Source organism: Gouania willdenowi, chromosome 9 (assembly GCF_900634775.1).
Source record: "Gouania willdenowi chromosome 9, fGouWil2.1, whole genome shotgun sequence".
Taxonomy (NCBI): Eukaryota; Metazoa; Chordata; class Actinopteri; order Blenniiformes; family Gobiesocidae; genus Gouania; species Gouania willdenowi.
Genome location: NC_041052.1, coordinates 10374368 through 10402354, shown reverse-complemented (window position 1 = coordinate 10402354; position 27987 = coordinate 10374368). Strand labels below are relative to the sequence as shown.

At 36.0% G+C, this 27987-nt stretch overlaps 2 protein-coding genes across 7 annotated transcripts; both read left to right on the top strand.

Annotated features, from left to right (window-relative positions):
• The first annotated feature begins 554 nt into the window (after positions 1 to 554).
• malt1 (MALT paracaspase 1) lies at positions 555 to 18173 on the top strand. Of its 6 annotated transcripts, none has more exons than XM_028458535.1 (18): positions 555 to 823; positions 3582 to 3748; positions 3830 to 3951; positions 7431 to 7578; positions 8417 to 8595; positions 8681 to 8777; positions 8898 to 8918; positions 9426 to 9449; positions 10171 to 10203; positions 11388 to 11591; positions 11699 to 11876; positions 12026 to 12097; positions 12168 to 12295; positions 12425 to 12433; positions 12466 to 12609; positions 14113 to 14270; positions 14333 to 14458; positions 17443 to 18173. In XM_028458535.1, exons 1-18 carry the CDS (start codon positions 678 to 680, stop codon positions 17899 to 17901), a joined length of 2415 nt encoding a protein of 804 aa, XP_028314336.1. In that variant the 5' UTR covers positions 555 to 677; the 3' UTR covers positions 17902 to 18173. The 6 variants fall into 6 exon arrangements, with proteins under 6 accessions (XP_028314336.1, XP_028314335.1, XP_028314332.1 ...); XM_028458534.1 differs by having other exon boundaries at positions 8892 to 8918; XM_028458531.1 differs by having other exon boundaries at positions 8871 to 8918; positions 12428 to 12433.
• A 2548-nt stretch (positions 18174 to 20721) lies between these two features.
• emb (embigin) lies at positions 20722 to 27658 on the top strand. The gene is made up of 9 exons (XM_028457633.1): positions 20722 to 20872; positions 22063 to 22140; positions 22387 to 22570; positions 23462 to 23544; positions 23644 to 23780; positions 23990 to 24145; positions 25734 to 25851; positions 26789 to 26822; positions 26908 to 27658. The coding sequence occupies exons 1-9, from the start codon at positions 20803 to 20805 to the stop codon at positions 26966 to 26968; spliced, it is 921 nt and encodes a 306-aa protein (XP_028313434.1). The 5' UTR covers positions 20722 to 20802; the 3' UTR covers positions 26969 to 27658.
• Positions 27659 to 27987: the final 329 nt, after the last annotated feature.

Below are 27987 nucleotides of genomic sequence, written 5' to 3'. Positions count from 1 at the left end.
ATGTGCGGTATACAAATTACTTTTCATTTTTGTCATTATTTGCATAGCAGGGCTTCCATTTTTTGGGAATCAGAATTTATAGTATTTGATAAACTAAAACACATATTAATAAAAAATCTCCACGGGGTAAATGTTGATGGTTCTGATCTAAAAGCCCTTTGATTGTAATACTTTTAATAGCTGTGGTAACTGACGTGTGGAGGAGTTTTGGTTTTTTGATCTCCCATCAATCTCGCTTGTGGGTATTAATTATTCATAAAGCAGTAATAAAATACAAATAAAAACCTAAATGCAAAAAATGTTACTTTAGTTAGTTTTGTGCTTATACCGCACAATCCTTAATAAAATGATTTTCTCGACCCTCTGTGGTATTTCTCAATCTTTTCCTTCTTGCTGCACACTTTTAATGACAAACTTATTCTTTATGGATGAAATATTTGTATAACTGCGAAGAGGAAAAGCTCTTTCTAAGTTCACAGGTTCATTAATAGAAAACAGAGTCATATATATATATATATCTATGGCTCTGGTAGAAAGTTAATGTCGTAGGAGGGTCTCTTTCACTTTTAACCACGTCTTTCCGGAAGTAGCTCTTTCCGTGATCATGTGGATGGTTTTCCCCACATTCACTCACACAAGAACCGCCTTGTACACATTGATGGTCAGGTGTAACTATCATGGAGTCTTTGGACCGGTCCATGAGGATCAGCTCTCTGAAGGAGTCTCTGGTGAAGAAACTCAGCGACGCTTTGGACAAATCCACCGATAAAGGATGGCGAAAACTAGGAACCATCGTCAGCAACGACCGGCGAGTTAAAATCAGGTTGGAGGAAAAACCTTTGCCACGACTGTTTATTTAGCTTAGATAACATCTGCCTATAGTTGTTTATTCAGTCAAATAACTTTAAAGATACGATACAACTCCATCATGTCAACAACTACATTTAAATGTGTTACTTTAACTCAAATATATGCAGTTATAAAATACGACATCACCGCTAAATGATTAATAAGTGACAGGAAAGTGCTAAAATAAAACTCTCAAGGTTCTTTCCAGACAGTAAAGTGTAAAACACGTATTCTAATTTCGTATTTAAGATATTACCTGGGTTACTTTATACTTAAATTGTGATTTCTACTTCCTGGTTATGGGTTCAACTTCCTGTGTGATATTAGTGAGCAGATAAATGCAGTAATTAGGAAACTTTATTACATTTACCGTGTGGTCAACTCTGTATCAGAGGACAGTCAACTACTGCTTCTAGCCTTTCAAAATAAAAGATCAGAATCAGAATCAGAATCAACTTTATTGGCCAGGGGTGAATGAATACACACGAGGAATTTCTTTTGGTGACCTACATACATAGTTTTTTTTTTTGGATAAACTTTGGGGTCGTGAAGTAATTTAATTTTATTTTATTTTAAAACATTACTGATTAGAATTCTATTTTGAAATTTGAATATTCTTTTTAACTTAACACATCACACAATGAATATCAAAAAGTGTATTCTACACTTCAAACTTTCTCAAATATAAATGTAGTTCAAATAAAAAGCCGTGGAAAAATAGCTTGTCACTGTGCTACTCACTCTGTATTTGTAACACACTTTAATAAATGTGATTAAAAAAAAAAAAAACTAATTTTCTAAAAAGAAAGAAAAAAAAGTCCCTGGGGTTGCCAGAAATTTGTGATATCAAAATAGAGTCACGACCCGATAAAGGTTGGGAACCACTGGGCTATACTGTTGTAATAATTAAACAGATAAGCTTAAACCTCTGTTTCCTGTCATACCAAACAAAGTGGTGCAAATGTGACAAATTAAAAATGTGGCAAACACATTACTGTTCTAAAAAACTAAAACTGTTACAAAATAGTTTAACTTGTTTAGATAAATACATATTTTCCAAATCAATTCTACTAAAAGCCTTGACCATAACATCTGTGATCTATAAGATCTATACATACTGTATCTATCGATCTGTGTGGCTCTGTGTTCGATTGCTCATGTCTCCGTCCATACGCAGAGAAGCTGCGATCTTTTCCATCACTAAAGGAAATGCTGTCGAGAGGAAAAGCCACATCACTTTTCACGTTAAAATGATAGCTAACAATTTAAATATCCTACCTCAGCGTAATTGGGAAATGTTCCTCATTCTTTTTTAGGCTATTTTTTGAAGAAAAATAAATCATCACTAACTAACTATTGCTCAATAAAATACTACACTGTAACCCTGAATAATTTACCAGAACTCAAAAAAATGTAGGCAATCGATTGCCTTAATTTTTTTTAAGATTTTTAACTTAAAACTCAAATTTCACCAGAACATAAAATGTTGGATAACTGGCTACTTGTACTTTTTGATAACAGTTAAATTAAAGTGCTACATGAATTAAGTTTATTTTTTAAATAATCCCTATTTGAAACAACGGAAATCACTGGACTTTGTAATTCTTAGCATGTAATTACTTAATTATATTAAGTTGTACTTAAGTTGTGTTTTGAAATTAAGCTTACTTATGAACAAATATAGTTCCATTTACTGAAAAAATATTAAAATAACTAAAAAAAAAAATAAAAAAGAACATGTTACACCAACTTGAAATAGTAAGTTAGGATATTTTTTTCTTTAACTTTGAATATGAACTACTTAATCTATTTTCTTTAATTTGAATTTGTATATTTTCTTCTAGATTATTGAAACAGAATTATTTTATGCTGTAGAGGCCATTTTATCACACTTCTGACAATAGAAGAGCATATTTACCTGTACTTACTATTGAAGTAATTACATAAGTTGCATGGTATTTAAAAAATAAATAAATAAAAATAAATGAATAAATTTCACTTTAAATTCCACTTATTGTTTTTAGGTTGTAGACTAAACCTTTGGGAACCAATATTGGAGGCACAGTTAGAGCAATAGGAGAGCCTGCTTTTCCATTAATGAAAAATAATATGAAATTATGGAGAGGGTTCTTATGATATTATGAAGAGGGGGGACACATGATTTGACAACAATGCAAAGGGGGTACACGGGACAAAAAAAATTGGAAACCACTGTCCTAACTAAAGAACCAGAATTTTTTTTAGAACACAAGAACCCTATAAAAATAGAAAAATAGTTTCTTAAAAATATATATATAAAAACATATAATACATTTAAATGGATTTAAAAAAATAAAATATTCAAATTTATAAATAGAATAAAAATGCTCTAAACAAAATGTGGAATAAAACTGTATACAGACATAAGTTAAACTATATATACAAAATGAACAAGGCCTGGTACAAAATAGGTTACTATAGAAACCAGTAGTAACAACAAATTTGGACTATTCCACAGTTCAATCAGTGAGTTGGGGGGTATTTTATAGACTTTGCATTGTAGTGTAGTTAAATTAATGTATGTACCCTTGTTTTTAATACTAACAAATAATACCAAAGTTACTTGATATAATAAGACTATAAGGTAAGATATAAGTAGATTAAGTCTACCATAATTGAAGGCATATTGTTATGCATAAAAACAAACTGTTGAAGTGACGCCTTGATGAAATGTGATGGCTTTAACTTTGCAGCTCCAACGACATGGAGATGTGTTCTCTGAAGGTTCTGGAGCTGGAGGGCAGCCCCAGCCACATGCTGCTGAGGCTGATGGGAGAACGAGGCTGCACCACAGGCCACCTGATAGACTACCTCAAAACCCTGGGCAACACAGAAGCTTTGCAGTGCCTTCAACCCCCAGGTATGGGAAAACCACCTCCAGCTCCAGCCTGGTATTTATGATGCACTGAATCCACAATGAACATCTTTTTTTTATGTCCAGCCTTGCAGATCGTCATACAGCCTCAGTCTGTTGCTCTGCTGTGTGGTTACAATCTACACCTCAGCTGCCACGCAGTAGGCCAGTCTCCACTCCAGTACCAGTGGTTCAAATCAAAGGAAGAGGTGCATTAAATCAAATAAACTACCAGTATTAGGTTCAAACACAGGCCCACTTTAGCAGTCAGGTATGCTGTGTCACTCAAGAGACAATGCTTTATGGTAAAAGAGACAAGCCGACTCCCAACTACTGTTTTTTTTTGTTAGTTTCTTTTTTAAATCGCTCAGTTTTGCTCATACTCACAGTTACTCCTTTGGGTATCAGAGCTGAGAGGAAACAGTGTTTAGGAGAACCAAAAATATGAGTAATACTACTTAAAAATCAAGCAATAAAAGGATTTTCTCCTTTTATTGTCTACACTAATCACTCTCTTTGCTCATCAACCATCAATGGCCAACTGGTTTTGCCTCTCCCAGCTCCACTTTCTTGTAAGTTTGTTGTTTTATTGGGCTGAAGATCACTGCTAGTCATGTATTTGTGTTATTTTAATGTAGGTTTTACACTTTTGTCCTTTTTTGTAGTTTAGTGCTGACGTGGGAAACTGGCGGCCTGGGGCCCGCAATTTTGTGAGATCCCCAAAGTAAATGCACAGAATAAAAGTAAAAACACACAAAATGACAGAAAAATACAAAAACAGAATAAATACACAAATGGACAACAAAAACACACACAACTACCAATATAAACAAAACTAACAATAACATTTACAAAACATCAACAAAAATACATGAATGACTCCAAAAAGAGAATTCAACCACAAAAAAACACCAATTTACTCTTAACAAACAAAACAACAACAAAAAATAGACAAAATGAAAAAGAAATATATATATATTACAATAAACTTTTGGTAGAAATAATACAATAAACAAATGTAAAGTTCGATAAGGTTAATAAGGCAACTGAAAAGCATGCTGACACGTGTTTATCTTTACTTGCTCAGACAAGTGAGGCAAGTTGAGAGGCTTTATAAAAAAGCTTTGAAAATTTTTGACAAAAACCCATTTACATACCACCATTGCAGTATTCTTTCAAAGTATAATCTACTGAGCTTTGAGAACTTCATAAAATTCAAAAATGTAAGACTTATTTATAAGAGCTTACATGGGTTGGCTCCACCGCCTCTTAATAATTACATTAAATACAGAAAGACTGCCTCGAGGACCACTAGGGCCATAAGCAGGGGTGACTGTCAGGTGCCTGTGAGAAAAACTACCTTTGGTCAAAACGTCCTGTCCTACAAATGCAGCATTCAGGGGAACAGTTTACCAACCACAGTGAGGGAAGCCCCCAGTTTTAACACTTTTAAAAGTCATTTAAAAGAATGGCTCAGGTCAACACAGACTTGTGACCACAAGTGATCTGAACTGATATTTTTATGGTGCATCTTAGGGCTACGTGCAATGCACTGTTGCACTTTAAATACAAATATTAGAGAAAGAAGCACCTTAAGGCTATGTGCAATACACTATATCACTTTAAATTAAACAAAAGAAGAAGAAGAATTAGAGAAAGAAGCAAATTAGGGCTGCGTGCAATACACTATAGCACTTTAAATAGAAAAAAATTATAGAAAGAAGCACCTTAGGGCTATGTGCAATGCACTATAGCACTTTAAATAAATACAAAATTTGAGACAAAGCACATTAGGGCTGTGTGCAATGCACTACAGCACTTTAAATATATATATACTTTTATTATTATTATTATTTTTTTTAAATTTCTTTTATTAAAAGACAATTCAGGGCTATTTGCAATGCACAGTGGCACTTCAAATAAATTATTATGATAATGTAAATTTATTGTTGCACTCCTGTGACTGACCAACCCTGACTATGTGGAAGTGAACTACTTTTCTTTCCCCTGTACATTTCTTGGCCCCACAGCATCCTGTCTTTTCTCTTGAGTGTAGTTGTTCTGGTCCCAGTGTTCCATTTACTTGAGATGTTACTGTATTCTATGATCCCTATGTTTTTTGTCCTGTATGTAATCTTTTTATATATTGTTTTGTGTCTCGCCATGTCTTATTGTTATGTGTAACATTTTATTACATCAGCCTGTCTTGGGACAACAGATGGAAATTAGCCGTTGGCTACAATCTGGCACATTTTTTTTTTTTTTGAATGTTCATTAATATGTATTGTCCCTACTTAAAGGGGACATATCATGCTAAATCCACTTTTTTTAGCCCTTAAATGCATTTTGTTGTATATTTAGAGTGCTTAGAAGTACAGAAAAAATCAAATTAGTCTCTTCAGGTGCTCCGTAGATATCTTTATATTCTGTTTTGCTCATATTTTTCAATCTGTTTCAATTTTTCTATTCTCTATTACATTTTTTGAACTATTACATCACAGTATTTGCAGCGGAACTGCCAAATTAGTACATCAACTCCAGGTCCAACACTTCGAGCAATCCGCCATTTTTATTTCTCTCTTTTATTTTGTAGTCCAAGCTCAAGGATGCCGAAGTTACGAGAGGATAAGTCAAAATGTTGGGTTGTTGGATGTAGTAACCCACACGCTTCATTACAATGTCTCCCAGCATCAGAACCTTTTCAAAGTGCCTGGTTGAGTTTTATTTTTCACGGAAATGTACCCACATCTGTGGGTAAGGTCATTTTTGTGTGCTCGAAGCACTTCAAGGATGACTGCTTCAGCAACCTCCGCCAGTATAAAGAAGGATTTGCCGAAAGACTTTGTCTGATTGAGGGTTCAATTCCTTCTATCTTTGGAGACGACAAACAGAGCACTTCGGTAAGCTGTAAATAACGCTAAAAAGTGTGATAAGACGTCCCTGTCATTGTTTTGTTAGCATTAGCAGTTGCACCGTCTTCAGACTTCATATGTTAGCTCTGTGTGCTCGTTTTAGATCCTTGATGATATGGCCTACGTGATTTAATTTAAGTCTAAAGTTTTCATTAGTCATTTCATTTTGCTGTTTTTGTCTTTGAAAAGACTGTATTAAAATGCATTTCGTGACGTTAGCTTGGCGCTAGCGTTAGCTCGGTACTTGTGTTAGCTCACTTGTTAGGGTTCTGCAGTTTCATCATCTTCATTTTCATCTCGCTCCGCTGGGTCCGACTCTGGCTCGAACATGTAAGGCTGGATGGACAAGTCTTCCGTTGTTGACATTTTGTAAATAACCTCTGAATAAAAAGTTTCTGCGCTGCTACATAGCCGTATCTCTTCTATCAAACTACAAAAATGGCCGAGCAGGGTGGAGTTGAACCGAGTGTCACCTGAAGAGGGGGCGGGGTATGGAGTGTCTCATTTGCATTTAAAGAGACCGCACCAAAACGAGTTGCTCTCAGAAGCAGATCAGAAAAGGGGTAGAAAAGGGGCCTGTGGAGCTATAATAATGAGGAATTCAGACCCAAGCATTGCAGTTCCGCTTTATATAGACCACAACTGTATGATTTATATGTAAAAAGGAAGGATTTAAAACCATGATATGTCCCCTTTAAATAAAGAAATAAAATAAAAAAAGTGGAAACAGATACCTCACCCAGATCCTGTTTCCTCTGCTCCTCTTACGTCCTCAGGTACCAAACGGCATTTCTCCTAACCTGGTGATCAGTCCAGTTCAACTTAAGGATGCTGGCTTTTACATCTGCAGGGTGAACAGTGGAGATGCCTTTGAGTTCAGTCACTGGGCTGAGGTGGATGTCCTCAATATCAGCACATTGTCTGGTAAGAAGCTGTGTGTCTCATTGCAGTGATGTCCTGACTGTTCTACTCTTTGCTGAGCTCACACTGTAAATGTCCTCGTTTCACAAACCCTGGTTACCTGAATATAAGTTGTTTAAAAAAAAAAAAAAAAAAAACCTTTACAATTTGATGAGTTTTTTTTATGCACTAAAACTAGAGAAACAAATAATTGTAACTCATTAATTTACAGTTTTAAAAGTTGATACCAGTTAATGTATTCTTTTTGTCAAGTAAAAGCTAAACAAAAAAAGAAAGATCAACACAGGACTGGATATACTTTATAATAACATTTTTTGAAATTTTTGTTTTCATTTGGGATGTTGGATATTAGCTTTTTTTGCCGATATATATCGATATTGTCGAACACAAAATGTCCGATGTCCAATATTAACTGATGCCGATTTAGTTCGTTATACTGTATGCGTCTCCATGGCAACAACAGGTTTAAACTATTTTCAATGTAGTATGTAGTGGATGTATTCCACAAATAAACAGAATCAGTGCAAACAAAAAACAAAAAAGACTTATTCAACTTTAGTTATGGAAAAATAGCTATACTCGTGTGTTGTCTCAAACTAGAGCAGGTGTTGGTTTATTATTTGGAAACACTGATTCCGATATCAACTAATATCACAAATTATGGCTTATATCTGCCCATAATATCGGTGGGTCAATAATATTGCCCATCTCTAGTTTTCATTCCATTTGCTTTTGTTACATTCACATGAAATATAAAGGAAATCAAAGTATAACTACACTTGCAAACAAGACTTTTCCATGTATTACAGTTGGTAGTGATGCCTCTTCTTTACTGAAACAGGAAAAAGTTACCCGTACTTAGATGGTCAACTCAAGTTGCTGATCCAGCCTCAGTCCCGGAGAGTCGACTTTGGAGAGAACGTTCTGCTGGAGTGTGGAGCTGTGGGAAGGCCGATCCCTCAGTACCAATGGCATAAAAACGCAGTTCCTATCCCTAATGGAACAAAGAGGAAACTAGTGGTGAGAGGAGAACTTTCAAAGGAGCCATACAAACCATTAATGGCATCAGTTAAATGAGGCCTGGTCAACATGTCTGTACTTCCAGGTTTCCCATGGGATGCAGGACACCTACGGCAGGTACCACTGTGTGATCAGCAATGGTGCAGACATAATATGCACCAATGAAGTGGAAGTTGTCACTGGTACGTTGCAGCTAAATTCATGTGTTGATACTTTAATAGATGTCTGGTTGTGTGTGTGTGTATCTGAGTGGTTGTTCTGTTCTGAACTGAAAGCACCAAAGATATCCATCCAAGTTTCAGGGGCCGTAGAGTCGTCAGAAGGTAGAGTTGGAGATTGAACTCACGCTTGTTCTACTCTGTTGGATGACAATCGGTCTGTATTATCTGTATGTTGATTCAAAAACTCTGGAGGGGCTTCTGGAACTGATTGATGTCAGATTGATCTAATCTCTCATTTTAGGAATTTCCCAACTGGTCAAAAACCTTTCAAATGCTGCTTTTAATTTGAAATGGAACAAGGCTTTTACCATATGGGATTCCTAACTTTGAGTTTGTCCACCTTCAACTGCAAATAGTAATAACATGATAAAATTTGCAATCATAAACTGGTGGTTGACAGATTGACCTAAAACTACAAATAACAACTCACTAGCCTTAATTTTCTTTACTTTAATACTAACACTCAAATGCATGAAAATTAATTTAATGTACCACATTCCTTTGCATGAAACGTCTCCCTCAGATTTCTATTTTCTCTCATGAAATTAAAGATACTTAGATGATACTAATGTCTGTTTACTAATCGTTTGATTTCTTTTTGGTTCCTAGCTGACTATGATATCTTTGGAGAAGGTGAGACATCTACAATGTTACTTTTAATCAAAAAACGGAAATTACACAAAATGATTGGTGTAGTAATCACTTCTATACATCATTTTATATTTTATTAGTCATATTTAAATCTAGTGACCCATTTTTTTTAAAAATGTTTTTCTTTTATTAAATGTGTTGGTGTTTTTTCCTTTCTGTATAATAGAGATGGGAAACTTTTTCTGATCTGAGGGCCAAATTATCAGAATTTCTATCAGCATTTATAATAATGACATATTATTAATAAAGGAAAGAACAAATGTTTTTGTCATTTTGTGTGTTTTTGGAGTCATTTTGTGTGTTTATGTTATGATTGTGTGTATTTTTGTGGTATTTGTGCTAGTTTCTTTTGTGTGTTTAGTGTCATTTTATATGTATGTATTTCCCTGTCATTATGTGTATATTTGTCATCTTTTCATGTATTTTTTTTTTTTGTGTGTGTGTATTTCCTGTCATTTTGCGTATAATTGTCATCACTTTGTATTTTTGTTGTTGTTTCTTGTGTTTTTGGAGTCATTCTGTGTAAATGCTGCACAAAATTTGTCTGAGATCAATTCTATTTTTAACATTTAGGACAAAAACATGCAGCAAAATCCCTCAAAGACATCTATGTCTAACATTTTCTTTTAAGAATATACGCGGCTACACATGTACAATTAGATCATGTTTTATGGTTTTTACACTGTGATTTATCCCAATTTAGGTCCAGGTTTACCAGTCCCTGAGCAGCTACATGGTGAGTGTTTGACACTTTGTCTTAGATCTATAACCTTAGTGAAGCTATTGTTTATAATGCTGTCTCCTTGCAGTATCAGCCTGGCAACTATTGTACTGTGCTAATCATTTCAGGCAAATACAGTGTGTGAAAATGACTGTAAACCAAGAAAACTTTAAAAAATCTGAATTATTTCTACTAATGAAATGCAAAGTGAGGTAACAAAGGAAAAATCTAAATTTAATCATGGTGTTGGTGTAACTTTGGCCTTTCAAACAACACTTGGTCATGAGTATCATTGACTCATTATACCAAACAGGTGTTTTGTGCTTTCAGTTATTGTTGAAACACTATCTTTGATTAAAGTAGAAAAGGTTGCCAAGGCTTCACCCCTGGAAAGAATCTTTGCTATGAAGGTGAGGTTGTGTTATAAAGGCCGTACATTATAGGAAAACTAAGCACTGCTACAAGAGCTACAGTATATTGCATTACCAAGGTTTCTCATCCCCAAGACTTCAAAGCTTTGACACAGAAAATTGTTGCTGGACTGATGAGTCAACTTGAATTGTAATTGGCTAGAGAAGAAAAAGTTTATTCCCTGAGCTTTAGAATGGTATGTTATTACATTCACCAAGGAAGTAATATTTTCACATTTATTTATTTGTTTGTCTGTTAGCACGATTATGTCAAAGGTACATAATTTAACTTCCCGCCATGGAAGATTCAGAATTTTGGGGGGATCCGGATTAATATACTGATTCTGGATCAGGTACCCATACATTTGGCCCTACTGTATCATAATTAATGGGTGAAGTGTGAATGATTATAGCACCATGATCAGGAACACTGATCAAGACCATAACAATATATTTGGTGCTTGGCAGAGGTTTTATGCTAGGCGTGTTCCTTACAAATGAAGAGTTGGTCTAAGCAGTGGTAAATTGACTCAAAAACATTCAGTCAATGCCACCAAGATCAATTTGAAGTGTAAAGAAACACAAGAAATCCTTTCACCTACTGGCGTGGCCTTGATGCCAACATTGTAAGGACTGTCTGTAGTTACAAAAACAGACAGAAACTTTAAGAAAGGTCTGTGGTTTGTTCTCTAAGATGTTTGGGACAACATTATAAACCATGTACATGTATTTAAAATGTAAATGATTTGGGACAATCTTATTAATCCGCCTCTCCATGCTTGACTACAGCAACGGACAAAGTTGCCCTGCTGATTGGTAACCTTTCGTACCAGAACCACGTACAGCTCAAAGCACCCATGGTGGACGTGTACGACCTCACCAATTTGCTTCGACAGCTCAACTTCAAGGTGGTTTCTCTGCTGGACCTCACAGAATCTGAGATGAGGAACGCTGTGGAGGAGTTTTTGCTGTTGCTTCACAAAGGGGTCTATGGTATACCTCACTGTCATAAAGAAGTTGACCTTAAACAGCAGATTGTAGTGGTATGGGGATCTTGTTGCACTGTTTGAATCACTGAAGTCCTTGTCTTGCTTTTCAAGGCCTACTGTACTACGCCGGTCATGGATATGAGAACTATGGGAACAGTTTCATGGTACCAGTTGACGCACCGAATCCGTACCGATCAGCCAACTGTTTATGCGTGCAGAGCATCCTCAGGCTGATGCAGGAGAAGGAGACGGGGCTCAATGTGTTTCTGCTGGACATGTGCAGAAAGAGGTGAGTCCTCCTCTTCCTCTGATTCATTAGTTGTGCACAGATAATAGATATATGGCAAAACATTGAGGCAAAGATCATTATCCAGTGAAGAGAAATATGTTTCACTTCTTTCGATTTTTGTAGTTTATCCTTAACGTTGTATTTTCCAGGAACTTCCATTGTAAAAGCACTCCAAACATCGTCCTGAGGGTGACGGCCAACATTGTGTTTGGTTATGCTACGTAAGTATAAATCCTTTTATGAAGGTTTTTCCGATTGTTCGATCTAAATTCAATGTTTCTCTCTCTGCAGGTGTCAGGATGCCGAGGCCTTTGAGCTGAGCTCCACTGGCTTCATAAATGGTGTGTTTGTCAAGTTTTTGAAAAAGAGGCTACTGGACGATGAGAAGATCACAGTTATGCTGGATAGAGTCGCTGAAGGTGAGACAGAAATAGGAATCTGCTGCTACAGTAAAGCTAAGATGGAAGCACAACGGCATATTAATTCAGTTTGGTCAATTAGAAATAGGTTTAATTGGTTTTTATAGGTCTTGGGCACTCCTGTTCAAGTAGAATGCCGTACTTAGGAAATTTGTGTTTTTTGTGTTTAGACATGGGTCACTTTGATGCTACAAAGGGGAAGCAGGCTCTGGAGATTCGCAGCAGCCTGTCAGAGAGGAGAGCGCTGACGGATGTTATTCTACCCGGCGACAGCGAAGATCAAACTCACAGCCGTCAGTGGGCCAAAGCTCATGGTGAGTTTCGTGCTGGGGTTCCCAAACTTTTTCTGTTTCGCCCCCTTTTTAAGATTAAAACAAACAAAATAATGACAAAAAAGCAACAAAATGTTAAACAAAATGGGTAACATTTTTTACCGTCATTGAAAATGGTCAAAATTGTGATTCTTATTCAAAACTAAAAAAATAACAAAATGGTAATAATGTTCTTTGGGGCGGATTCACTAAGATTTGAAATATAGGGTGATAAATCAGGTGTGTCCTTAAATCCTTTGGTGGCGCTGTTTCCTCACCTGCTGCAAGGAATTCACTAAGATTGCGGCACTTATATGTGCGCGTAAAGACGTGGTTGAGACCGCTCTATTTGAATTAACATTTTGCTCGTTCAACAAGGAGAGGTGAGTGCACAGAAGCACAAAATTACATTTGAAGAATTTCATCTGGAGGCAGGTGGACTTCTGTGTCTGCTGCACAAACATTTAATAATGTAGAAAACTAAATAAACAAAGAAAAATGTTTATTTTTATTTTTTTTAAAAACAACAACTTTAAAACCTTATGATCTCTGCATGTGTGTTTGCACCTGCTTGACAGTCTTACTATTTTCCTGTGCCAAAATCCCCGCAAACAGTTCCAGATTTGATGAATTACATTACGCCTACTGCATTAATTGATTAGCATTTCCTCCTCCCATTTTTTTGCGCCCCTTATGAGATCCGCCTACTTTACATATTCATCAGAGGGAAACCAGCTAAATGGATTGTGGGCACATTGTGAAGCGCAGAAGACTCGCAGTCCTGATTCCATGGGGTTTGTACCCCTTATTAGTGCGTGGAGTGACGTTTGCACACGTTTTAATACCCCTAAACTTTTAGTGAATCCACCCCTTTGAGCACAAATACTTTTTTTTTTTTTTTTAAACGGCCCACAGGAGAAAGTAAAAATTACAGAATAAACATGAATTATTGTGTAAACCACCCCATACAATTTCCCATGCTTAAATAACATGATGGCAGTCATTTTTAAAGTCAAATTGTTCAGAGAACTCTAAATTATTGTTTTTTAAAAACCTGCTATCAAAAATTTCCACAAAACTGATATCTGTCACTTAGTGGAAGTTCAAACAAGGGCACAATAATGTGAAAATTGCTCGTTTTCGCACCTTAAATTCAGCAGCCCACTTGAGATCAAGCTGGTGAACTAAAATGAGTTTAACACCCCTGCTTTAGGCAGTTTATGTTAAACCAACTTACTGATACATTACCACCACCTGCTGGAATATAGTGTAAATATCAAAGATCAAAAAATGTACAAGGCTAAGAGAATTTATATCGTTTTACTAAATTAAAATTAGCAATAGACGTACTGTTTCCCTTATGTGTCACTAACAGTGAAGTACATGGAAAAGCAAAGTGAAAAAAATCTTAATGTGTGAAACTGAGATTACATGATGAAAAATGAAATAAAAACTAACTTTGGCAGATAATTAAACGTGTGACTTTATTTCATCGTGTGTCTTCAGAGCTTCCTGAAAGCATGTGTCTGGACTTCGACTGTGGAGCTCAGATCAAGCTGGGCTTTGCTGCCGAGTTCTCCAACGTGCTCATCATTTACACGCACATCGTAAAGAAGCCCACCGACATGTCGTTCTGCCAGGCTCACGTCACCGACTTTTCAAAGGTACATTGGTTATTTAAAAATGACAGAAATGAAAATCCATAAACATCATTTTCTGACTGCAGGAGCTGGATGTGGATCCTAAAGAGATAAACAGAGAGACTCCAGAGGAGACAGGGATCTACCTCCTGTCCAGTAGTCTTCCTCAACACTGTCTCTACACTAGAATCAGTTCACTGCAGAAGCTCAGGGTACGCTGTTCAATTCATCCTAACGTTTAAAGTATCAGGAGAAAAACTATCTGAAACTGGGATTTGAATTTGCTATTTTTAGATTTTGGTAATGTCAGTCATTTTTTTTTTTTGCATTCATTCTTTCATGAGACTGTCTTCATGAGCCACAAATGTAACAAGACCCGAATTGTTATAAAACAAAAAATGTAATAAAACCTAAAATGTAATAACTGGTCAATAATGTAACTAAAGTGCTGAGCCAGAAATCTAATTATAAAACCCAAAATGTTACAACTGGTCAATAATGTAACAAGATATATACATATTATATAAAATACACACTAGAAAAAAAACTAAGTGCTGTTTTTTTTTTTTTTTAAATACACAAAAACAAATTTGTTTTAGAAAGTTTGCAAAAAGTCCAGAAAAGCATGAAAATATCTTTCTTAAATTCAAGTTTGTGCTTTGTGAACAATGCAATCATAATATTCTTTATTCATATGGCACATTACATCCACACTGAGTGATGAAAATAAACACACTTTTGTTGTTTAAGCTCATTTATTGTTTTCACTGATTCAGTCATATACCCAAATCTATTTAAATTGAAAAAGGTTGCTTCTCGTGTCAAACGTTGTTAGGCGATTCATTTAGATAATTACAAAGTCCCTAATTAACTATTTTTTTCTATCAAATCCCACCACTAATATTAGGGGTGTGCCAAAATATCGATACGACGATATGTCACAAGGTTTCATCTCGCGATACGTTATTGATTCACTGGCGCCAAATATCGATATTTCTTTTTTTTTTTAAATTGCAACATACAAAACATGATAAACTATATATACCGTATATACATGATACACAGAGATAATGCAGTACAATGCACACAACCTTCTGGAACTGCGAAGACTGAAAGTGCTTCAGGGCAACAAAAGCGACATGGTAGGCCAAAGCAACAACCTCACACACTGATAGTGGGAGACGTTTCTGTTAAAGATGCTCAGAAGATGTTTAGCAGCAACGTGAAAGTGATCTGCTTACCTAATGACACAGTATCAGACCTGGCTGACAAAATCTTGCATATCGTTGCAGATTACCCACATTTGAAAAATGTGATTCATTTTGGGTTAAATGATTTAGCCAAGGAGGAGTCTGAGGTGTTAAAGCGGGATTTCACCCATCTGCTAAAAACTGTGAGCTGTTTACAGCCTAAAGTGTTCATCAGTGGCCCGATACCTCCAGTCCGCAAAGGAGATCTGAAATTCTCAAGGATTTACTCTTTGAATAAATTTCTGTCTTCGGCTTGTGCTGCCCTTTCACTAAATTTTATAGAAAATTTTCCTATTTTTTGGGAACGTCGTCATCTTTTTAGAGCAGATGGACTGTGTCTAAACAAGGCTGGAGTAAAACTCTTCACATCCAACTTGTTTTACTTCACCAGTCACACTGCTATCAGTTCTGATAAAGACAGAGGACATGTACCATCGGAGAACAAAACAACAAGGAAAGAACATGGAGTCGATGAGCTTCCAGCAAGAAATAAAAATCGCCAAAATGAAGAGGTCAACCCAACCCCCACATCTCAGGACCCACCTGCTTCACCCCAAAATTCACCTACTTCCACCTCATCCAGCTTCTCTCCTACCCCTGCCTTCTTGGATTTAACTGCCCAGATGAACGAGCTGGTTCTGGCTGGCACAAGACTGACACCCCACCCTTTACCCCACCATGGTCCCATCTTATCTCCTCTAAAGAACCAATCTGCACCACCCATCCCTCCTCGATGATACCAGGCCCAGGATCACTCTTCTCCTCAGGCCAGCTGTGTTCATCTTAGAGCGACACAGGTCTGATGTGTGCTGGGTCTGGACTGCAATAGCTCTATTTTTAGGAACAACCAGAAAAAGTCAGGGCCCTATGGAGTTAATGCAGCTTCTTTAATTCCTGTGGTGACAGGTAACACAGGTAAAATTGTGAAATTAAAGAAAAGCAAAAAGCTTTATAGAGATAAAAATTTGACTCCTATAACATGTCATCCAAAAAGTCCACCAGTGTCTCCAGTAAAGTCTTTAAAATTAGCTCTTCTTAATGTTAGATCTCTTGTTAACAAGTCACTACTAATTAATGATATTATTTTGACACATCACTTGGACTTTTTATTTCTTAATGAAACGTGGTTGAATGATGGTATCAGTAATATTATTCTCAATGAAAGTTCACCACAAGACTTTATTTATCTAAATAAGTGTCGTACTTGCAGGAAAGGTGGTGGAGTTGCTGCCATTTTTAAATCAATATTTCAGTGCAAAGAAATAATATTTGGGGATTTTATCTCCTTTGAATATATGTCATTCTTACTGAAGGGTGATTCAAGAGTTCTGTTTTTAGTCGTTTATAGACCCCCAAAATATTCTGGAAAATTCATGGATGAGTTTGCTGAACTGCTGTCAGTTGTATGCACTGAATACAACTTTTTAATATTAACAGGTGACTTAAATATTCATGTAGACAATAACATGGAGGGGGGGGGATGATTGTGATATATCGTATCGTGAGGTACCTGGCGATACCCAGCTCTAACTAACTAATATACTGCATATATATACACACACATCTGTATGCATTTGTGCATGATACTACTAATACACTACATTGAAGCAATAAGCCCTTTAATCATCAACTCACTCTGATATAATAAAATTATTACACTATTAGTGGAAAAAAAATGTTTTGCCTGCCTCATAATGTAATAATGCAAAATGTTTTTACTTTTTGGGCTGAGCATCTTGTTATATTATTGACCAGTTATTACATTTCAGGTTTTATTACATGTTGTTACATATTGGGCTCCAACATGCCTGATAAAATAAAGATCTATTTAAAAAATAATAGTTTGTTTCTAAACACTCTCACCCAAAATTGAACTTGTTTATACTCGGTGAATCATACATGGATATTTTCTTCTCTACATTCCCTGTTGCTCTGAAATACAACAGGGGGAGCTGGTGTTCACCGTGTGCCTCCAGGGCTCCTTCACAGACATGGACGATGACCACCCCGTCCACTGGACCAAAACAGTCAACATTGGAAAGCCGTTAATTGCTCGCCTGGCCCTCCATCGAGCCATGCGGAGAAACAGCTGCCTGCAGACGTGCCCGATTCCCCACAGCCCGTCCTGCAGCCCCTGCCACAGCCCCACTCCTGAACACCACCTCCACCAGGGCGGGTACCACAACCCAGACTACCAAAGCGATTTCTCACACAATAACTATCTGGATGTGTTTGAGCCCATGCAGGGTGCAGTGGGAGGCAGGGGCGAGTCTTACTATGACAATCTCAACCTCTGTCACCATGAGCCAGACGACTGTGGTCCCAGTAACCCCATAGAGGCCAGCGACGACATCGATGAGTTACAGACTGCGTTCATCAACAGCCTGCAGCTTCAGTCACAGTAACGGACACACCATGTCTAAAGCAGGGGTTCTCAACCTTGGGGTCAGGACCCCATTTGGGGTTGTGAGATTAATGGGAAGGGGTTACCAAATACCTTCAAGAAACTAAAAATATTTTCTGAAAAATTTGAGCTAATTTTGCTTATTTTCACTCCTTTTCTGCAACTACATGTACTTTTCTGCACACTTTTTCCACTTTCAAGACATTTCCAGCACTTATAGAACTGTTTTTACTTATGTAGTAAAAAGGACCAATAAAATAAGATAGGCCTCCATTTGTCCCACAATGCAGAAATGTGGTTTGTTACAGCAGCAAGAGTTTGTTTTTTTCTAATTCTTTTAAAGCCCCACTTCATCTCTGAGACCCAAGTTACCTCCAGCCTCTCTGACCGTGCAGGTTTAAATTACAGAAAGTAAAAGGAGGATCTAATTACAGCTCTCTCTCCCTCTCTCTCTGAAGTAGGTCAATGAAAGGAAAAAAAAAAAACACACACACAAAGGGCTTTAGACTGCCCTCAGTGAAGATGTAAGAAAACCTGTGTTGTGGTCAGACTGGACTTTCACTACACTAATGTAGCTAAAAACTTGTTGGCTGGTGTTATACTGTCTGTGTACAGTAAACCTCTCTGATGCTCAAAAGCACAACAGATAAACAATCATTTACCATGGCCTACACCCTCATTAGTTATAGAGAGAACTGCTGAATGAGGGCCTCCAACTGATGGTACATTTACAGTTGCTACACGTAATGTTTACGTTACTGTGAGTTAGCATTGCACAGTGTGCAAAAGCTAGTTTAGTTCTACATCACTGGGGTGTCACACTCATTTTAGTTCAGGGCCCAAATACAGACTGAAAATGATCAATTTAAACATTATTGTGCCATAGTTTGCACTTGCATAGATTATTTATTAATTTGTATTCAAGGCATTGACAATATCCAAGCAATAAGTGACAAATATCAGTTCCTGCAGGATCTTCACCTAAATTTTCGGACAACTTTTAAATGTAATTTTTTGTGGATCAAGCAGGATTTAACAAAAAAAAAAAAAAAAGAGAGTTCTTTTAACATTTTCAGATAAGAAATGACTGCCATCATATGATATAAGCATGAGGAAAGTATGAGTATTGTGGAGTTTGTTTATTTGGAAAAGTTTAAATATATACCTACAGCTGAATTATGTGTAATTTACACAATGATTCATGTTTTTTCTCCGATTTCGATGCTCTACAGCAGAAATAGGCCACATGCGGCCCTCCGTCTAATTTTATGTGGCCCCCAAAAACAAAACTGTAATTCAGGAAATTGTAAGATACATGAAGCCCAACATTACACACACACTCCAGAAACACAGGAAATGACAGCAAAGTGCACAAAATGTCAACAAAAATACACAAAATGATAATAAAGAAACACTAAACAACCTCTCAAACACAAAATGACTACAACAAATGACAACATACGCAAAAGGACTTCCAAGACACACAAAATGCCAATGAAATTGCGCCAAATGACAGAAAAATACACAAAAACACAACAATAACACATATATATACACAAATATAACAAAACACACATAATGATTTCAAAAACACACAAAAAGGCTACAAAAATTTGCCATATTGACAAGAAAATAGACAAACTGAATTCTAAAAACTCAAAAAACAAAATGACCAGATACAAAACCCTTTGTTCTTTCCTGTATTAATGCTCAGATTGGTCATTATTATAAATGCTGAACAATAGATGATAATATGGCCCTCGTATCAGATATTCACATTTTTGTGGGCCCTGCTCTGTTAGAAGATGCCCATCTCTGCTCTATTGGGCTGGTTTTGGCCCCCAGGCCTCGACTTTGACATGTTTTTACACAGAGCCGTTTCTGGCTATATGCAGAATTTTCATTAGTGTGGACTGCTAAAGGATTAGGAATCTCTGTAGTTTTCAAATGTGGGGCAAACATCTTTAATAGGGTCCCCACAAAGAGAGAAACGGAGCTGGTCCTACAAGCAACAGTAAATGAGCATTTTTTTTCAAGAACACATTTCATTCAATTCAACTATATTTATATAGCGCAAATTACAACAATAGTCATCTCAAAGTGCTTATCAAAATATAAAATTCATAAAATAAAAGAATAACAGAGATTCAAAAGATCCACATGGCTCAGACGTGTGCACTGCCATAAAGAAACGACTAATCCAGACAAACCATTACCAGAATATCAGGTTTCCTTCTCAACCACTGTTAGTATAAATATGTCGAATGTGGGGTTTTTTTTTTCTCCATCAGTTGGAGGATAGCAGGAATATCCAGCCTGAACAGACGTACTTCTTCAATGATTGTTGTAATTATGGTTGTGAGATGGTTGTCCTTTAATCATAGATTCTTAAGAGTTTGTTTTGGAGAATCTAAAGCAGATAATGTATTATTAGAGGAAAAGTAAAGGTGAGTTCTCTGACAGGGGTTTACAAAGCACTTGACTTGCTTGTTGATGTAAGGACAGTAGGATCACGTGATCCCCCCCCCCCAACCAGGTCCTCTCAAGTAACAGGAAAGGGCACCTTGCTGATGTCTTAGAGGTGAAAGGAAAATGGCAGTGAAGCTGGAGCAGTATGTAACTAAAAAAACACAACTAACTAAATATATAAATATATTCTTCAGCATGTAGGACACGCTGTGTGAGGCACAGCATCAACACACACACATACAATGTATGCCTTGCCTGAATAATGAATGGCCTCCCAGGCTGCAGTGATATCACGACTGCGTCACTGGAGCAGCACAGAGAGAGGAGGAGGAGGGGGGAGGGGAGGGGAGAGGAGGGGTGAGATGATGCAGCAGCAGGAACAGAACAGAGGACAAAGTGAGAGTCTTGCTGCTACAGCAGGAGGACAACCACCATGGCGCTCTCCATGATCTACTCTCCTCTCCTCCTGCTTCTCGTCTCCTGCAGCAGACGCGTCGTTTCAAGTAAAGTCATCAGGGATGGACTGTTGTGATTGTATTATTACAGCTTACAGGACCTGTGTGTTTCATCGAGGGCTACTGTAACCTTGTGGGGACATTGAAAAATGTTAGTTTTCATCTTTACATAATCTGTTCGCAGTTTTTTCAGTAAAAAAAAAAAAAAATAACGATTATTATTATTATATCATAATGCCAGCATGCAATTACTGGAAATGTATAGATAAATATTTTAAATTACAAAGTTTTATAACTGATATTACAATAATATAAAATAAAAAAAACATTATGGTTAAAAGTGGTTAGGGTTGGGGTCAATTACATCTCAATTATGATCGCAGTGATTGGCATTTTTTCCCTGAAAGTCCATTACAATTACATTCTCAATTACTAAAGTTTAAATTCAATTAACCACAATTACTGAGCCTTTAATAAATAAGCCTATGAAACCTTCCTCTTGTGTTAGCTTTTTGTTAGCATCTCTTATGATAATAGGTCAGTTTGACTCGTGTCTTATATCAGCTGTAAAATACACTATCATCTATTTTGTTTCTCATCTCTTAGTTGTCTTGTTAGGCTTTCATTTAATAAAAAAATATTGATGCAGAGCCGTTTCTTGCTATATGAAAGGAGCTCCTTTGCACCCCAGTATGGAGGTACTGTATATGTTTTTTTTTTTTTTAAACATCAGTGTTTATAATTAATTAATCAATTAGATATTATAAATTCGAGCTGCACGATATGGCTTTAAACCAATACCTCCATATTTTTAGGCTAAATCACGATGTATGATATATACTGTATCTCAATTTTTGAATTTCTCCTCTCAATCACTGTATGAATATTAAATTCAAACCTTTGGTGCATAAAATGACACCAGTATGGTGATTAAAATTTGATTTATATTTTTTTAATTTGCGTGAAAATGGAAAAATCACAAACATAAAGTTTACATTATAAAATATATCAATATTGAATACAAGTTGTATTCATATTAATAAAATATGATTGCGGTACTTAATCCATCAATAATTCATTAATTTATTCTATTTTATACCAAAATAGCTAGTTATTCAATAGTATGATTATTTTTAAATGCAAAAAAAATGCGACAGACTGTAGGAATACATGTTTTTTGGTGACAATGCTGAATTTTTTAACAACATTTTGTCACACATATATTATTACCCTGTCAGAAACAACTGGTCCAACACCAGCACCACTGGTTCCCACCAGTACCCTGCCGACATATGTGAAAAGTGTCGTCCTCAAAGGTAACTGTGGTAATAATTATCAATCTGTCGCTACATTTGTAGTCTATCTATTGTTTATTAAATTGTGTTTTTACTTACTTCAATGCCTCTGCATTTCTTACCTTTTGTTTACACACTGCATCTTTATCCCTGTAAAGCATCTTTGAGCACTGAAAAAGCGCTATATAAATAAAATGTATTATTATCATTATTATTACATTTCATTTGTTGCTATTTGAGTTTTCTGCTTAATTCTCTTCTCACAAGGCGAAAGTCACACTGAACGACTAGAGCTGCTGAATCCCGTCAACCTGACGTTGGAGTGCACGTGGGCGGGAAATCAGAACAAAGAACCAAACATCACGGGTTGGTGGTTGAAAGACGGCAACGATGTGCCCAACAGTCGCGTCCCAGTGGAGCTTCAGAACGAGCAGTACAACCTTAGAGGAGTGTAAGTGCATCATCTACTTCACACAACTGTCCACTCACTGCCGGCTTAATTACTGGTTTTTAACCACCAGTGCTCATAATGATTTCAAGAAAACCACATCTGTATGGTTTAATACCACCGCTGACAATATCAGAAAATTACAAGTTATACAAAATTGAGCAGCACGATTAGTACTTCATTGTGACTTGTACACCAGCACTAAATGAATGCATCAGGAACTAAACTGGTTATTGGTACAGGATAGACTTCTATATTAGTTATTATGTTTGTTTAGAAATGTTTCTGTCACTAAAACTCCTCAGACCCTCTACAAAAATACAATGTTCACCTTGGACATACATAATTATGCAACCAGACACGCTTCTGCAAATAAATGTATCTTACATAAAGGAGTGACTAATAGTAATCAGATCAAAAGAACATTTGCTAACAGGGGAATGTATGAATGGAATCTACTTCCTAAGCAAATACTTCTGATGGAAAACCATTTTAGATTCAAAATTATTCTGAAAAAGTTTATTCTACTGAATAAATCGCTCCAGTAGTAGGTTAGACATTAATTTAAAGCTGTTCCAGAGAGATGTCTGTACCTTTGTGATTTAATTATGTTTTTATAATGCCGAAGATAATTTGATTCTTATTCTATTAGTGGGATTGTAATGTCTTGCCTGTTAGAAACACCAGGCCATATTTTTACATTACATGATAATAATGTTGATAACTGTTGTACCAGTTATGTATTTTTAAGTCCAGGACTTTGTTGATCTTTGTGTAAATGTCTATTTTGTATTTTTCTACAAACCCCAGGAAGAATAGCAGCAGCTTTTGCTGTGGCTAATGGGTATCCTAATAAATAATTAAACAATAAACAATCTGCTTTACGTTCTGCAGGTTCAGCGTAAATAACGACACCACTCTTGGAAATTACTCGTGTGTGTTTGCAAATGAAGCAAGGATAGACTTTCTCTTAGAAGGTATGAACACGTTCAGTATTTATAGGATAAACATGATTTATGTCACTCATCAATATTCATCAGGGTTCCCACTTACTCACTGTTCTCATTCTCTTTCAGCTCCACAGATTGGAGATGTGAGAGAAAAACCAATAGTGAGCTACATAGGGGACTCAACAGTGATCACATGTAAAATGGATGATACCAAACCAATGCCCATCACCTGGAACTGGTTCAGAGACAATGGGACAGAGAAAGTGAGGATTTTACTGAGGAAAAATTGACCTACATGAGACTTCTCATCCTCATTACATTTCAAAGGCTTGAATTGCCACCACAAAGTTCTTTTTTTTACCAAAAATTGTCATTCAATCAAGCATATAATTATAATTCCTTCCCTTTCTTACCCTAAGAAAAATACAGACATGCACACACAATCATTACTGTGCTTCCTTTTACCTTACAGGAGCAGATCATTGCCGAGTCGAGCCGGTTTGAAATTAAAAATGATGAGAGGAAGACGAGACTGGTGGTGCATGACCTGACAGAAGAAGATTCTGGCTTGTATTATTGTGGAGCCGTGTTCGCCATCAGCACGCCGATGAGCCATGTGAAGCTGAAGGTCAGCCATGGATGAGTATCTAAAGAAAAATGATAAACATTTCATTATAAATATTCACAACATGCATTTATGAAGTACGGAAGCGTAGAGCTGCCACAGGTGAAAATATATTTTGGAACACTATATTGTATGAACAATATAATCATATGGTACAAACAATATAGTATATTGTACAAACGTGATATTATATTGTACAAACAATATACGTATGTTGTGCAAACATGATACTATATACTATCAGTATAATCAATAAACAGTAAAATATTAAAGGAAACTGTGATGAAGGAGATGTCTGAGGCCTTAAAATGATACATTTACTACGCAAAAGGTAAAAAAATATAAATGCTGACTTCCCCTGAGGCTATATATTACCATATTTTCTGGGGTATAGATTGCTACTTTTTAAATTACAATTTAGTCGGCGTATTTTATGGCAGAGTAAACTGGATTTTTCAGCTAATCAGCAGTGCCACCTAGCGACTAAAATTGTGAATTGCAACCACTTTGATATGTGAAAGCATATTAACTTATCATTTAGATGTGAACCAGGTAAAAAACCCTTTTAACATTAGATTTCTAAAAAAATATATGTTAACTGGCTTTAAGTATCCATTCCAAACAGCCACATTAAGTCTCATTAGGGTTTGGGACAAAACGGATAAGTGGACTCTCGCGTCCACCTGGTGAAGTAAAGCTGATTGACAATTAGCATAACAAGCTAGCAGCCTACCGTTTACATTTATAAAATTAAAAAAAAAAAAAAAGAAAAATGACCATAAAAGGCTGTAAATCGACTGGCATGTGAACTTTAAGCAGTGAAGAGGTGCATGTGTTTATAGGAACTCACCAGAATACAATAAAACTCTGTTTATCCACGGTGAATGACTGCGACTACAGTCCGAATAAGGCGTGCTCTGATTGGCTGAGTTTACTAACGACTGGGATTTTCATTAACCAATAGGGTAGCTAGTGTGAAGGAAAAGGCACACTATTGGATAAAAGGAAAACGCGCCAAGCCAATTAAAGCAGCTTTGCACCTGGACTTGATTTTTCCTGAAAAATACCAACATTTCTTAAAACACAAACCATTTACTATGCGATTTATATTCTAAAACATACAAAATCCTCCTAGTTTAAAACTATTGATACCGTTCCAAAGTATTCATGCTATGTAATTACTGTACTGCATTGTCAAATCTGATTTTCCTAAATTAATTAAAATTGATTAATTAAAAAAAAAGTCATCACTATATGGATATCCTGTCTATTACATGTCAGTAATAAATAGATACATACATACATGAAAAAAAAAAAAAAAAAAATATATATATATATACATATATATATATATATATATATATATATATATATATATATACACATATATATTGATTCATGATAAATATATACTTACTTTAAAAGATTTAAAAAAATTAAAAAAATACATCAAATAAAGCATTGTTCAATATCTTGATTTAAAAAAAAATAAATGTATATATTATTTGTGCTCTTTGAAGTAAACAGAGTATTAATTTGTTGTACTGTAACACATGATAAATCTGAATTCCCTCTTCAACCTGTCTTACAGGTCATCACTATCATGGAGCCTCTAAAGCCTTTTCTCGCTATTCTGGTTGAGGTGGTTGTCCTGGTAGCTGCCATCCTGCTGTATGAGAAGACCCAGTCCAAGAAGAAGGCAACAGCAGGTAGTCAGAAATATCACTATTTACATGATTATAGTGTCATTTTTATAGTAGATGGTGAAAAATTGAGCTGCACAGTGGTGTAGTGGTTAAATTAGCACATTCGCCTGGCATCAAAAGAAGTTGTTGAACCACATAGTATGATATAATTTTGAAATTATAATGGTATGTAATAACATAACTCTAAATTATATAATTAAATATTCATATAATAGTAAATATCTGGGGTTCTCAACATGGTCTCACCCTGAGTCCCACATTTTGCCATGATCATTAAATTGTTAAAAATAAAAAAAGGTGTTGAAAACACACATAATATTTTTATATAAATCAATATATTTTCCTGTGCAGCATGCCTGTCAAAAGAAAAGTTTTATTCAAATTAAAAGACAAGCCCAACATGAGACATTACATTTTTTTTTTTTTTGATCAGTTGTCTGCGACCCACCCAGTACAGGTCCGCGACCCACTTTTGGGTCCCGACCCACCAGTTGAGAATCGTCACATACATATATTTCACATTAGTTACACATGGTGAACATAGAGTAACTGCTTTTAATGCCCTTTTTTGCAATATTAAATAAATATTGTACCATAATAATGTAAATAAAACTACTAGACAGTTGTTTTTTTATTTACTGTCACGCTTCAGGTCTCAAATATTGTGTAAAATGTCACAAAATCATTCTTCAACGTGATGGATTTGATAGTCGTCCTGTTTATTAAGCTGCTGCTATTCGAAAATCTTTCTCAGTTATTCAAAAACACAAGGTGAATGTTTTTTTTTTTTTCTTTGACTAAAAGATGCTGCTGCAGTACCTCCTTGTTCTAATACTACATCATACAGAGAAAAATACATTTAAAATCAATAATGACTTTGTGATTTGCTGTTGTAAATATTTGACTTCTTTATTCCTCCTTTTTTTTTTTTTTTGCACAGAAAATGTCCCGAGTGCTGACCAAAACAACACAGTGTGAGTAATGGAGGGATGTGTTTATTAGGTTTCATTTGAACAATGTGCAGGAAAAATGAATGAATGAATTAAATGTCATCCTCAGAACACAAGAAGAACCAAATGGACCAGAGGGAAGTCCTTCAACCCGTCAGCGCAAAGTGTGAAGAAGACTACCAAATACCAAAGCCAGCCAAAACCATCATAAGAATCTTTGTTTTTCTTCTTAAATGTAATCATTACAACTTTAGGGCAATAATTAATGAAATATTTTTTGAAATACATTATCCTGTATATTCATATTTCCCTTAAAAGTGCAATATTTTCACTTAAATCAGCATCGCCTTGTTGTGTCTACATTAGCTCACCTACCGGAGGAGGATTTTATTTTTGTATTGACAGTGTTGCACCAATAGAAGAACAAATAGCATCCACACACACACACAAACACGTTATATAATTTAACTGAGACCATGTGACATCATTTCCTCTGAAAACTCACGTGTTTTATTTATTTATTTTGGCTACAAACCAAAATCACAAGTCCTCTTCACAACCATCACTCATGCATCGTGCTATGTGAGCTGTGCCTTAAGTGTCTCAAAATGCAAACAACTCCTCGCTGTGCTTTAAGTGACTGTCACCTAGCGATACCTCTTCCTTGTACTGTAGTATTTTGTCCCAACACGGTGTCTGTATTCTGTGCTGTACTGTGAAATGCTGCAATAGCTTCTTTAGCAATACATACTATGACAAAAGATGTTGATGTATTATTTTTCCTTAGAAAGTTTCATCGATATATAGAGGAATACACTTTTAACTGGAATAAATCCATACCAAATACCACAAATGCTAAATTAATTTACACAGGATCTCATTGGGCTTCATCATGTCTCACTATTAATCGTAGAACAATATCTGTAAGTAAAAGTGGTCCTAAAATGTCCATTCTATCTTTATTTAGTCCAGCAGTTGTAAATAAACTTCACAAGGTGGTGGTGATTTCCAAGGAAATGTATATGGTGATAAAAATATTTTAGTCAGATGATAATTTTTACCCAATCAAAACATGCCATTTTATTTTGTTCCACTTTCCTGCAGCTGTTTGTGTGTCTACGTGGCTATACATTCAGCAGGGAAGCCTCAAATGCCCCAGCAATGATTGAACCAAAGACCAAGTTTTCAG